The sequence below is a fragment of the Gymnoscopelus microlampas genome, assembly GCF_963454915.1.
Source record: "Gymnoscopelus microlampas genome assembly, chromosome: 11".
In the NCBI taxonomy this organism is placed as follows: domain Eukaryota; kingdom Metazoa; phylum Chordata; class Actinopteri; order Myctophiformes; family Myctophidae; genus Gymnoscopelus; species Gymnoscopelus microlampas.
Window position 1 is genome coordinate 9,197,703 of NC_139948.1, and position 14,732 is coordinate 9,212,434.

Here is a 14,732-nt window from a genome sequence, read left to right on the forward strand (position 1 = left end):
CCAGGTACGAGAAACGGTGCGTCGTCAAAGCCACAACCTGTTCACCCACTGCTTCTACAACCGCGGCCAGGCAAGGATGTTCTACTGCGGTATCATAGGCAAGACCACCATGTTTCTGAGCACAGCATTGCAAAGCATTGTGATCTTGTAGATCACCTAGTTTCACTGTTTTGGAATGTTAAAAATGCTGACATGCCCGCAATAGGCTCTATGCACAGCAGCCATATTATCACTTCCTTCACAGGTGTTACCAATGATACTAATGAAGGCTCTGTTCCATTTAGTGTAGCACAGTGGTTCTCAGACTTTTTAATTTCCACGACCACCATAACTCTGAGAGTGTACTAATGTAACCAAATGGACCCGTAAGGGTCCATTTGGTTACATTAGTACACTCTCAGAGTTACACACCGGTAAGGGGGCCATTTGGAAACCCCTTAGGCCCACGCATGCTACCAAATGAGGTGGTCACCCTATCATCTTTTAGGTGATAGAGAGAGTGCTCTCTATGATAGAGAGAGCTCTCTCTATCACCACCGTGGTGATAAGGTGATAAGGTGACCACCGAAAATGGTAGCATGCGCCCCTTAAGGAACCATGAGGGTCCCTGAACCCCAACCTTAGTCCCACTAGTGTAACAGAGTGTTTCCAGTGAGCCAAGTGCACAATATCAGCACCCTGACTCTGTTTGACCAGAATGGAACAGAGCCTTCATTAGTATCATTGGCAACACCTGTGAATGTCTTCACAATATGGCTGCTGTGCATAGAGCCTATAGGTTGAAAGTGGGTTTTATAAATATTGAACCAATGACAAGTATTAACAAGAGCTTGTGACTAAATAATGGCTCCATTGGATCCATTGGAACACAGGCGTTTTGGACACACAATGTTTCCAACCGACATCGGCGATATCAACGTTTCCACTGTACACTTCATCGACGAAGCTATTTTCACTACTTTCTGCCTGTAAAGACACGCCCAAAATAGGCACACCAGGTTGAAAGCTGAGTCATCATGACCTAATTGTCTCGCCTCCACATCCTTGTTCTGTGGGCTATCAGCCGCCACAAGGGGGCTCCACAGCACATTCTCAGCACACCTGCCTCCCGTCTTCAATCTCCTCACCTGCCGTTCATCCCCAATCACCTCCAAAGTCTACAAGAGCCTGGCCTTGAAGCAAAAAATCTGATGAAGCTTCATCTGCCATGGAGCAAAACATTTTTTTAAATGATGTATTTACATGTATAACAATAGATGTTTTTAACTTTTTTGAGACTTAAATTGTTTTCTGTATTTGTCATGTATGTACTTTATGTTGAAAGGGTAGGCAGAATAAGCTATTTAGATTCAGCCTATATATTTTTTGGTCATATGTTATACGTATTATTGTTGTTGTTTTTATGTGCATGGAGTATATCGTTTGCAGAGTGAACTGATGACACAAATTTAAAAAAAGAAAAGGGAAGAGAAGCCTGCATGCTGCTCGGCACCAGATCTTAACCAGCCTTACGGCACATTATTCACCTGTTTCCTAGGCTGTGTGTTTTCCACTTCCTGTCAATTTGATCCAATGAAATCCAATGAAACTGGTCAGATGACCAATGACATCCAATGAAATCGACAGGAAGTGGAAAACACACAGCCTAGGAAACAGGTGAATAGCCAGCCAAACTGAGTTTCCCATGTGTTTGCACAGCTTAGCCTGTTCAACTTTACGCAGTTGCGGCGCACTTGTCTTTCCTTGTGAATGTATCACTGACACTGCTTTTCCTCTCCTCTCCAATACCCCGGGATCCCGAGCTGAGACGGGGCAGCCCTGCGGAGCCCACACCCCTCTTCTCCCCCTCGTTGTTAACCCGCAATGTGCCTTTTCCTTGCTGTGCGCTTGGGTCACACACTAAAATGGTCCTAAAATGGTCCTACGGTGGTTCTAAAATGGTCCTAAGATGGTTCTAAAATGGTCGTACAAGGCAAACAGAACTAATCTTAAAGGGGGTTTTCGCCCGACGGTTTACTTACCTTTTCTATGATGTTTTGATATCCTAGGACGAGTGTGGTATAGTAGAACAATTCATAATTCTATATCGAGTCAACCGCAGCTAAAAACCCGAGCGTATAGGCCGTGTGCTGGATCACCTATTTTAGTATCTTTTTTCCCCTCTTTTTTGTTGGTGAGATCTGGAGTATATATCGACGGAAACCCATCCATAGTGATTACGTCGGATGCGCATCTCCGGAAGTCTCGCGAGATGAGATTTCACACGTGACGTCATCCACGTCACTTTGTCAACAGTACGGCAGCCCATTTGGGACAAAAACAACGTGGAGCGTTTACTGTCCTTAAAGGTTCTATGGCATTCATTTTCACTTTTTTTTATTTTTTATGTTTTTAGGGGGGTTTTATGACCTCAATTACACCCAAAAAAACTTTGAACATTCAGTGGATTTTCTGTGGACGGGGGTTTTCTGAATAATTAGGCTGAAAAGTAATCCGAGATTGGCCCTTTGATAGTGAAGTCACAGGCCATTACTCCCCTCCTCGCCCCTCCCCTCCCCTATCCTTTCCTTTGGGGGTGGGCGGAGCAGAGGTGATGATTGACAGGCAAAATCCCTCAACAGCGACACCCGCAGGCAAAGATTTATTTTTTCATTGCAGTTGAAAAGGCTTTAGAAAGAGGTGTGAGAGAAAAACACCTGCAATGGCTCACTAGAGTGGAATTTTCAGTTAAAACTTTTTATACACGTTTGAAGGACCATGACAAAGACTTTTAATGTGTTGTAAAACTGAATGTCATGAAACCTTTAAGAACGTTAAAAAAAAACAAAAAAAACATTAAAATACGCGATCTAGCACATGCCCTATACGCTCAGTTTTTTTGCTGCAGTTGACCTGTTATGGAATAATGTTTTTTTTTTCGTCTTAGGGTATCACAACATCATACAAAAGGTAAGAAAACCGACGGGCGAAATTCCCCTTCAACCACTTAAACGCCAGCATCCGTATTGTGGGAAAAGCTCTCGGCGGAAATAGCAGATCGACAAGCTCACAACCGCGCCGCAGCGCGACGCGCTGTGACAGCGAAGGCTTTCCCCACACTAAGAGAAAACAGAAAATACACTATATTGTGCATAGAGCCCTGAGGGACTCAGGTGAACCGTATATGGGGTTTAAGTGGTTGACAACTAAGGCCAAACAGACGGCGAGCGTGACGGCGCTGAACGTACCTTTCAGGTGTCCGCGCCCCAGCGTGACGTAGCCCGACGAGATGTAGTTGTGAATGTCCTGCGACTGAGACCGCATGAAGTTCTCCTTCATGTAGTGCCCTGTTGACAAGTACAAACGCAGATCATGTCAACTGGAACCATACATTTTCAAAGGACACCGACTTGGTCATAATGCAGTGGTGTAAAGTAACTAAGTACATTTACTCAAGTACTGTACTTAAGTACAGTTTTGAGGTAATTTAAATTTGCTAGAGTATTTCCAAATGTCTATACTTTCACTTCTACTCCACTACATCTCAGAGGCAAATATTGTACTTTTACTGCAAGCTCACAACGTGTCGCATCGCGACGCGTTGTGAGCCAGGAATCATTTTTGAATAATTTTCAAAAATAGCCGATCTACACACCTTTCCCGTGGTTTCCTGTACTCTTGCGAGCTAAGCAAATAATTCAAATGTTAAGTGATTTTCTTTGGTTAAAATAAGTGTTAAATATCTATATATTCTGATAGTACTCATTGTATATAGTGTTTGTTCAGTAACAGGAGTCGCCATGTCTCTCCAGCTCTTTATTAAACAGAACATGCATTTTCAGGTCGGGATACCGATTTGATCCAATCAGGATAGAAATGAGCAGATAAAATTGGAACTGGAACGCTATAAAACACTAAGCTGATAAATGGGTGCTCTCTCCTGATTGGCTGAAATTTTGTCACCTGCCTGAAAATGTTTCTCCTGTTTATTAAAGAGCTGGAGAGACAGGTAGACCCCTGTTACTGAACAAACACTCTATTGCAATGATTACTATCAGAATATAGTGCCTTAACCTTTTAACAAAACACTTTTTGTTTTAACCAAACTATATCACTTATAGCCTGGTTCCAAACCATAGACCCCACCCCCACTCTCTCCCTGCGTTTTAACAGCGGGCAATACTGGGCGATTCTCGGGCGATATTGCCCAAAATATAAAGAAAGTCTATGAGAGCCGGCGATCGGGCGAAGCCGGGCGATATCGTCCAAAAGATGGATTTTCTTTATCTTTTTGGGCGATATCGCCCGGCATCGCCCAGAGTTGCCCGCTGTTAAAACGCACCGTCTGAGTGGACTGCCTCTTGGTCTGGTGTTGAAATGTGAGCCTAGGATATCTTCGATACCCTCCAGTACCGTCCAATGAGAGTCGGAGGTGGGGGTGGGTCTAACGACAAACCAATCAGCGAATATCTGCTAAAACAAGCAAGAAATTCTAATCCCCTCCCCCTTGCAATCGCCGACACTGCAGCCAATTTCAGACTGAAGCTCCACGCAGCTTCAGGCTATATCACTTACCCTACCTTAAATGAAACCTATTAATTTTATCGGTGACAACATTGGTAACCGGTGGTCTCCAAAATCGCCATTGGCATCAGACCAAAAAAATCTACCACGGGTCACTCTCTAGCAAATGAAGTCTCTCACCAAAACACTGGCAAGGTCACGGCAGTCGGCCTTAATCTGTTCCCATGCCTGACTGCTGTTAGGCCGCCAATGATCCTGACTAGTAAGTGTACCTCATTTCACCCTTGGTTACACCAAGGTGGTGGAGGCAGAGGATGATTAACAAGTCAGTCAGGATTAATCATCCCACCTTGACGTTAGTTCACAAGCCCACGGCTACAAGCTACTGTATAGTGTCGACATTCGACCTTTTTTACTTAAGTAAAAGTATCAATACCACAATGTAGCGAGTAGGTTACTCTGTTACAAGTAAAAGGCCTGTGTTCAAAATGTTACACGAGTAAAAGTACAAACGTGTTGGCATCAAAATATACTTAAAGTGCCAAAAGTAAAAGGACTAAAATGTTTGAAAATAGCCGGCTATTTCAAATAGCCTACGTTTAAAATAGGGCTAAAGTGGTTAACGTGTGTTTTATAATATGATAATTTATATATGCAAAGTAACTAGTAACTAAAGTTTTCAAATAATTGTAGTGGAGTAAAAGTATAACATTTGCCTCTGAGATGTAGTGGAGTAGAAGTAAAAGTACTGAAACATGGGAAATACTCCAGTAAAGTAAGATTTCATCAAAAGTGTACACAAGTACAGAACATGTGGTTCCCTCAATATTTTTTTTCCCATTTCAAGGGACCCCCAGTTTGATGTGCGTTACGCCACGGACCCCCCATTTGATAGCATTGGTATTTCTGGGACCTCAATCTACTCTGTACCATCCTCAGTGTTCATTTAACCCGAGAGTGTACAAATGGAACCAAATGGACCCGTACAGTGAACGGTTTACTGTATAACAGTGGTTTTCAACCTGTGGTCCAGGGACCACCAGTGGTCCTTGAGGGAGTACCAGGGGGTCCCCAGCAAAATGAGTCAACATAGCGTCACAGTCATTGTAACCACTTAGCTTTGGCTATTCAAAAATAGCAGATATACAAGCTCATAGCGCGGCACCGAGTGCCGCACTATGAGCTTGTAGATCTGCTATTTTTTTGAAAAACCTTGAAAAAGTGTGCATATCTTTGAATATTTATATTTTTTAAAGCGAAAATTAACTGATATCTTTTGCTTCTGGGGGTCCTTGGCAAAAAAACATTTTCAAATGGGGGTCCGCGGCCAATCATGAACCATCGAGACCTCTCAGGTCATCTGGGACAGGACTGCTTTCCGTCCCCAGGAATCAGAGCTAAACGTGGAGAAGCAGCATTTAGCTTTTATGCTCCACATATTCTAGAACACTCCCAGATATGTTCCAGATATGTGGAGCATAAACTCACAGAAAAACTGCGGGTCTGCTGCGACTCTCATCAGTTATTTGAAATCACAGCTGACAAAAAAACAAACCTTTCTGTTTGCTGCAGCCTTTTATTTAGACTTTTGAATTATCTTCTGCACTGTTACGTCACTGTTTTACTTTGCTTTCGTTTGTACTGTATTCAAAACGTTTTTTTACATTTTATTGCTCCGTACTGCATACTGTAGGTGTTTCCTATTAACCCTTTAAGACCGGGAACGCATCTGTGTGTCAAATTTAGATTTCTTTGTGCCATTCAAAAATAGCAGATCTACAAGCTCATAGCGTGGCACCGAGTGCCGCACTATGAGCTTGTAGATCTGCTTTTTTAATTTTTTTTATCTAAAATTACTCCGATCTGTGCTTCTGGGGGTCCCTAGAACAACATATTTTGAGCTGGGGGTCCGCGGCCAAATAGTTGGAGCACCACTGATATAGCAACATAAACGTTTTTTTTTTAAGAAAACCTTTGTAGAATATAATATTCAAAGATGTGCACACATTTTCACGATTTTTCAAAAATAGCAGATCTACAAGCTTGCAGCGCGGCATAAAATCTTGAGAAGTTGTGAGAACTACTGATTTAGAAGGCATTTTGTAGAATCGGCCTCAGGGTCTTAATGGCTTAAAGGGATAGTTCACCGAAAAACTACTTATTTTCTATCGATTAGTCACCCCATGGATGGAGACTTGAATTCATGGATATTTTTGTTTTTTTTGTCGCATTCCTAAGACAATAATGTAATGACCAGCGGACCGGTAGGCAGCGGTTCCGGTAGGAGACACAAAGGAGACTCTTTGTGTCTCCTACCGGAACCGCTGCCGGTCATCAAATTATTGGCTTAGCAATGTGACAAATACAAAAAAATATCCATGAATTCAAGTCTCCATGGGGTGACTATTCGATAGGAAAAAAATGTCATTTTGGGGGTGAACTATCCCTTTAAGGTGTTTAACTACGATGCGAATGCCCTTTTATAATGTGCTTCCTTTGATTCATGTTTTATGTAAATCACATTGAATTGCCTTGTCGTTGAAATGTGCCGTAAAAATATATATATACATGCCTGGCCTTGGAAAATGATGTGTTTTTGCTCCAGGCTGCTTATTTCATGAGAGTTCTTTAGCTTGTCATGTTTTATTTTCGATCAGTTTAATTATTTTTTTCCTTCCTTGTACACTGTAGGGCCCATGTCACTTTGGATATGGTTGTCGGGCAGAAAGCTTGTATCTTCATATTTCAACCTTTTTGTGTTTTTTTTTTTCGAGAATTAATGTCCTACTCGTACATCACACCAGAGTGTCGCATGAAAGTGGTGAAAATAGCAGATCTACAAGCTCACAACGGGTCGCTGCATGACACGTTGTGAGCTTGTACATTGACTATTTTAACTAATCATATATTTTTTTTTAAATATCCCATTAAAACCAGGAAAGCATCCGTGTCGTTTTATTCAAAAATAGCAGATATACAAGCTCACAGCGCATCACTTCGTGCTGCGCTGCAAGCTTGTACATCTGCCATTCTTGAAAGTGTTTTTATCTTCTCTTCTCGGGGTCCCTGGCACAAAAGCGACGCGTTGTGAGCTTGTAGATCTGCTATAAATCACGTTTGGTCCCGTGGCCAAACATATATCAATTTTGAGGGTCCTTGACACAAAAAAGGTTTGAGAACTACTGATTTAGGCGGCATTTGTAGAATCGGCCTCAGGTCTTAATGGGTTAAATCATAATAAAAAAAAACAACGGTTGTTGGACATACAAGGTTTCCACCTGACAGCGACAATAATGTCCCTCGGTGTTAAAAAAAAAAACATCACTTTTTGGTAACGCAATTTGTTCCGGACCACTATTGTGCGGTCCTGGAACCGAGCCTGTAATTGAGAGAGCTCAGAGGTACACGATGGCGTGCGTCAAGGCTTGCCCGCCAGCCCGGCGCCGCCGACAAACTCCATTTGTGCTGTCAATCACGTTGTAAAGTCCTGTCCCGTCCCCCGACAACGCCACATGAAAAGGCACAGAGGTGGGGGGTAGAAAAGGGGGTGGAAGACATAGAGGAGCACTTCGCCCCGTTTTCAACCTGTCATCTTGTAATAGGCTCTATTCACAGCAGCCATATTATGAAGACATTCACAGGTGTTACCAATGATACTAATGAAGGCTCTGTTCCATTCTGGTCAAACAGAGTCAGGGTGCTGATATTGTGCATGTTGGCTCACTGGAAACACTCTGTTACACCAGTGGGTCTACAGTTGGGGTCCAGGGACCCTCATGGGCTTCCAAATGGCCCCTTACAGGTGTGTAACTCTGAGAGTGTACAAATGGAACCAAATGGACCCGTAAGGGTCCATTTGGTTCCATTTGTACACTCTCAGAGTTATGGGGGTCGTGGAAACCACTGTGCTACACTAAATGGAACAGAGCCTTCATTAGTATCATTGGTAACACCTGTGAAGGAAGTGATAATGTGGCTGCTGTGAATAGAGCCTATTGGTCCTCCTCGCTAATGCTTATTGTGAGATGGCACCATAGGCGACAAAGGAAACATATGAACATGTGTGTGTTGTACCGGGGGAAAAATAAGGGTTACAAAATCGCGGGATAAAACATTTAAGGTTAAAGAACATGTATGTGTTGTATAAAGCAACATATAGGTTTATCATATATGTGACATATTTGAAATGGTCCGCCTGCATATATGTCTCTACATATATGTACATATATATCCATTATGTGTGGGATATATAAGATATATATGAGACATATATTACCTATATATCCACATTAGGCATGTAACGATTTATCGTAAATCGATTGAAATGGGTGACGATTTAAATCGATTTAATACAAAATCCCGCAAAAAAACGAAAAATAGCCAAAAGAAACATTTGGACAGGTGGAAAACGTTTGTTAAACTTGCAGAGTGACGCATTACTTAACCTGGTTTACATCTTCTGATAGTTGTACTTGACTGTTGATATGAAATAATAGTCCCGTTTAGTGTTTCATTAGTGCGAGCGTGAAAAAATCAAAATACAGCGTGGCGTGACACTGCTTGTAAACACAGACACGTTGAAAGGCTAGGATCATAATACCAAGGATTCGACAGTGATGTCACTATTATGCAACCTGAGAGTAGCACGGGCGTACGGCATTATGTTCAAAGCTGGTTATAAAGATGCCAAGGATTCGTCAGTGATGTCACGTGACATGTGCAAAAGAAAATACAGGATCTTTGTAAGAGAATTGATAAAGAGTTTTCAGTCATTTGCTACTGTATTGAAAAGAGGATAAGAGAAAACACAGGTTTCTGTCTGACAGCGACGTAATACTCAAGTAAAGTACAGATCCTTCAAAAAAACGAGTACAGAACTCAGGCAATAGGCTCTATGCACAGCAGCCATTTTGGAGAAAAATTGGGCCTCTTCTTACTTCCTTCACAGGTGTTACCAATGATACTAATGAAGGCTCTGTTCCATTCCGGTCAAACAGAGTCAGGGTGCTGATATTGTGCATGTTGGCTCAGTAGAAATACTAGTGGGTCTCAAAGTGTGGTCCAGGGACCCTCATGGTTCCTTGAGAGGGTGTAACTCTGAGAGTGTACAAATGGAACCAAATGGACCCTCCCGGGTCCATTTGGTTCCATTTGTACACTCTCAGAGTTATGGGGGTCCTTGAAATTAAAACGTTTGAGAACCACTGTGCTAGACTAAATGGAACAAAGCCTTCATTAGTGTCATTGGTAACACCTGTGAAGGAAGCAGGGAAGGGGCCCAATTTCTGTCCAATATGGCTGCTGTGCATAGAGCCTATTGTACTCTGTTACCGTCCACCACTGAGTGCAGTGCCAACGTTTCGTTCGGTCGATTACGGCCGGTTTCATCTAAACCCATGGACAAAGAAACTCCGGGATCGATGGAGTCGGTCTATCAACCGAATCTCCGCGGTCCTGCATTAACCCATTAAGACCGGGAATGCATCTGTCTGTCATTTTTTTATGTCTTTGGCTATACAAAAATAGCAGATATACAAGCTCCTAGCGTGGCACAGAGTGCTATGAGCTTGTAGATCTGCAATTTTTTTTTGTTAATCGTGGAAAATTTGTCTTTCTTTGAATATACAGTATATATTTTTCCCTGTAACAAATTATTTTGATATGGGGGTCCACGGCCAAATACATTTCATTTTGGGGGTCCTTGACATGTAAAAGTTAGAGAACCACTGATATTATAGCAACATACGTTTTTTTTCAAAAGACTGTTAGGATTTATATATATATTTGTTGAATCCCCCAGAAGCAAAGATTTGAGTTAAGAGATTTGCACAAAATTTCCATTTTTTCCCCCAAAAATAGCTGATTTACAAGCTCATAGCGCGGCACTCGGTGCCGCGCTATGAGCTTGTAGATCTACTATTTTTGAATAGCCAAAGAAATAAAAAAATGACACACAGATGCGTTCCTGGTCTTAATGGGTTAACTGGCAAACAGTTCAACGCCTGCGTCTGCAGAAGAAAGCCTTCTTCAGAGTCAATAGCGCGGCTCAGAGCTCCGCTCCGGGGGTCCATGGAAGAAGCCTCCATCACAGCGCCATGTCCAATTGATCATAACGAGAAACACCTGCATGGGACCGCAACCACCGCGACCACCGCTCTTCTTCAAACTGACGTCAGACACAAAGGCTGTAGCTTCAGTCAACGTTTTAACCCAATAAGACCGGGAACGCATCCGTGTGTCATTTTAGGATTTCTGTGGCTATTAAAAAAATGGCAGATCTACAAGCTCATAGCGCGGCCCCCGAGATCTGCTATTTTTGAAAAATCGTGAAAATTAAAATCGTGAAAATGTGTGCAAATCTTTGAATACATATTTATATTTTTAAAGCAAAATTTGTAACTCAAATCTTTGCTTCTGGGGGATTCTACAAATGTCTTCTAAATCCTAACAGTTTTTTGAAAAAGCTTATGTCGCTATAATCAGTGGTTCCTTTTGTTCATGTCAAGGACCCCAAAATGATATGTATTTGGCCGTGGACCCCCATCTCAAAATAAGTTGTTCCAGGGACCCCCCCCAGAAGCAAAGATTTGAGTTACAAATGTTCGAAATATCTAGATTCAAATATTTGCACACATGTTCAAGATTTTTTTTTAAATAGCAGATATACAAGCTCATAGCGCGGCACTCGTGGCGCGGCACACCGAGTGCCGTGATATGAGCTTGTAGATCTGCTATTTTCTTTAAATCACGATTTTGTTTTGCAGATCTTTGAATATGTATATGTTTTATGGCAAACATCTTTAACCAGCATTTGTATTGGTCATGTCTTTGTACATTTAAGTAAAGGTATGCAATGTATTTATTAAAAAGACTAAAAGACAAAAAAAAACGAAAACAAAAAATCCCTTTATATGTTCCAATGTAAAATGCAAGGAAAAAAAAAACACTTTTTAAATCATTAATCCCAATTATTTCCACGACAAATTCATTGTCAAACTAGAATCCTTCCAGCCCTAGGGGGGTTGTCTACTTTGACACGAGAGCAAAAACGCCTAAAAGAATCTGGGACATCATTCTGGGGCACTTATAGCAGAACAAGCTGATCCCTGGAGCTGGGATCTGGAGGCCGGATATAACAGTATATAGGAAGGAAAGAGCTTTTATACAGAGACGGAATTATCTCTGGACAAAAAAAGCAACGTGTCCATCTTTTTTCCCGCAGATGTTAATTTGCATCTCAATTCTTTAGCCCGATGCTGAGTATAGGCTTATGGGAGCCCCGGCATTAAGGGAGATGGAAGCTTATGGGGGGGGGGGGGGGGGGGTCTGTCTATGTTGGTGGATATCAATCAAAGTCTATGATGACAGTAAACCAGGGGTCTTCAACGTTTTCAGGCCAAAGGACCCCTTGGCTGAGAAAGAGATGTAGCAGGGACCCCCCTCTATATATTGTATAAAATTGTGTTTCAGATTAAACTTTTTGTTTTACTTGGTCCGCTCTTTGCCAAAAATAGCCGATCTACAAGCTCACAACGCCTCGCAGTGCGAAAACATCCTATCACACAAAGATTTGGCGGACCCCCTATAGTAGCTCTGAGGACCCCCTGTTGAAGACCCCTGCAGTAAACCGAAACCAGAACCAAAACCGAAACTGGACTTTTTAAGTCATCTCCGTCGGTAGGTCAGTATGTCCTGATAAAAGCCAATGAATGGTCTGATCAATCGTGGGTAGGTCAGTGTGTCGCCTACTTCGCCCATTCAATGGTCTGATAAAAGGTGATAATCTCCCATTCAAAGCATTGATAGCATCCGAATGGGGTGGGATCTGTGTGAACCACCTGAACCCTAGCGACCCTATTCTGGGGCAGACATTCATCAAAAAAGAGCCGATTGCCGCTCGTTGTGGATGGTTATTTTCGGCAAAGAGAGAGAGAGAGGGAAATACTAGAGCAGCTGTTCTCAAAGTGGGGTCCGGGGAGCCCCCAGGGTAGCTTGAAGAGATCCAGGGGGTCCCCTGCAAAATGAGTTGATATAGCATCACTTCGGCTATTAAAACATTGCCAATCTACAGCTCAAACCGCATTGCGATTCGAATCGTCAGAGCTTGTAGATCTGCTATTTTCGAAACATTTCGAAAGAATCGTGGATACTTGTGAAATAAATGTGGATAGCAGCCAAATACATATCAATTTGGGGGTTATTGACTCTTTTGAGAACTACTGTACAAGAGGATCTGGTATATAACCCTGGTGGACCTCGGGCAACTAAGCTGAGGCCTTGTCCACCCACCCTATTCCCTGCCCGCCAAATAAAGAAATATACTAAAGAGTCGAAAAATTAGGTTGGTTTCCATCTATAATGGTATATTTTTGCGACTTCAACTTATGTGCATTATGTGTACTGTTCAGTACCATGGACAGCTCTACTACATTGTGTGTACTGTTCAGCACCATGGACAGCTCTACTGCATTGTGTGTACTGTTCAGCACCATGGACAGCTCTACTGCATTGTGTGTACTGTTCAGCACCATGGACAGCTCTACTGCATTGTGTGTACTGTTCAGCACCATGGACAGCTCTACTGCATTGTGTGTGTACTGTTCAGCACCATGGACAGCTCTACTGCATTGTGTGTACTGTTCAGTACCATGGACAGCTCTACTACATTGTGTGAACTGTTCAGTACCATGGACAGCTCTACTGCAATGTGTGAACTGTTCAGTACCATGGACAGCTCTACTGCATTGTGTGAACTGTTCAGTACCATGGACAGCTCTACTGCATTGTGTGAACTGCTCAGTACCATGGACAGCTCTACTGCATTGTTTGAACTGTTCAGTGCCATGGACAGCTCAACATAGAAACTATTCAAACAACGGGCAGACCAACGCACACAGACAGACAGACAGACAGACAGACAGACAGACAGACAGACAGACAGACACCAAAACCTTTCTCTATGATAAAGCCTATAGCCGAAGTGTATAGACTCAGTCACCCTATAGTCATCCTCTCTCCCCTCCCCTCCCCACCTCCCCCCTTTCTCCTCTCTCCTCTCGTCCTCTCTCTTCTCGTCCTCCCTTTTGGTTGTGTGGGTTTGTGTCCCATTGGTACAATCGTAATTAACCCTGTACGGATTCACGCTCTAGTAAGGCCTGCCACTAATTCTACAACCGGGGACCGGCTCCCCGGAGTTTATTTTATCTCCCATGTCGCAGGTCCATGGACTGTCACTACGGACCCCCAGCTGTGGCTCAAGACTGTGACTTGCGGACAGGGCCTCTCCATGGAGCACGACCGTGGATTTCTACTACACTACACTATACCACTACACTATATATACTCTATATTATCTTAACATTCTTATATTATACCATTATATACTGCATACACATTATTGCTGTACTATATTATATTATCATATACTATCTTACACTATTATATGTGCTACTATTGTTATTGTTACTACTTGCACTGTATCTCTTTCTGTCTCTCCTCTGTCTCTCCCTCTCCGTCTCTCTTCTTTCCCCCGACACGGTCGAGGCAGAAGGCCCCCACCCTAGAGCCTAGGGTCTGCCTGACATTTCTTCCAGTTACGTTTTTCGTTGCCACTGTCGCAAAATTGCTTGCTCAGGGTGGGATGTCGGGTCTCTTCTCTACATGTAAAGTGTCTTGAGACAACTTGTTGTGATTTGACACTTTAATAAAATTGAATTAAATTGAATTGAATTGACACGCAACATTGCTCCACTTTCAAGACTCTTCAATGCCAACCCCCAAGACCGCAGCCAGAGGTGGGAAGTATATTTACTCAAGTATTGTACTTCAGTAAAATTTTACTGGAGTATTTCAAATGTTCAATACTTTTGAACATCTACTCTTACTCGTACTTTTACTCCGCAAAAAAATATTTGAAAACATTAGTTAATAGTTAGTTTAGATTATTATTACAAAACAAAACGGTGTTGCAAGCTCACAATGCGTTGTAAGCTTGTAGGTTGGTTGTGAGCTTTTAGATCTATTTTTTTTTCCAATAAATTCAGCCCAAAAGTGCCCTTTTAGGCCTCTAGCCATGATAGACGACTGGCATCATGAGTTCCGAGATCCACATGAACTCATGCCCTTATTGGACCTAGTCGTGTTGACAGTATAATGACATGTCAGAAATAGCTATGTCAATTTGAAAGCAATTATTTGAATTAAAGTATAATTAATTATTTGCTGTAGTT

General features: G+C 42.4%; 1 protein-coding gene across 1 annotated transcript in view; it reads right to left on the bottom strand.

The window, feature by feature from the left end:
• LOC311054548 (shisa family member 6) overlaps positions 1 to 14,732 on the bottom strand; it is a gene marked incomplete at both ends in the record, with an annotated part of 150,821 nt that overhangs the window by 108,847 nt on the left and 27,242 nt on the right. The window contains one exon of the mRNA XM_084070559.1: positions 3,228 to 3,326. Coding sequence (XP_083926685.1) covers positions 3,228 to 3,326 — 99 coding nt within the window. The remainder of the gene's footprint in view (positions 1 to 3,227; positions 3,327 to 14,732) is intronic.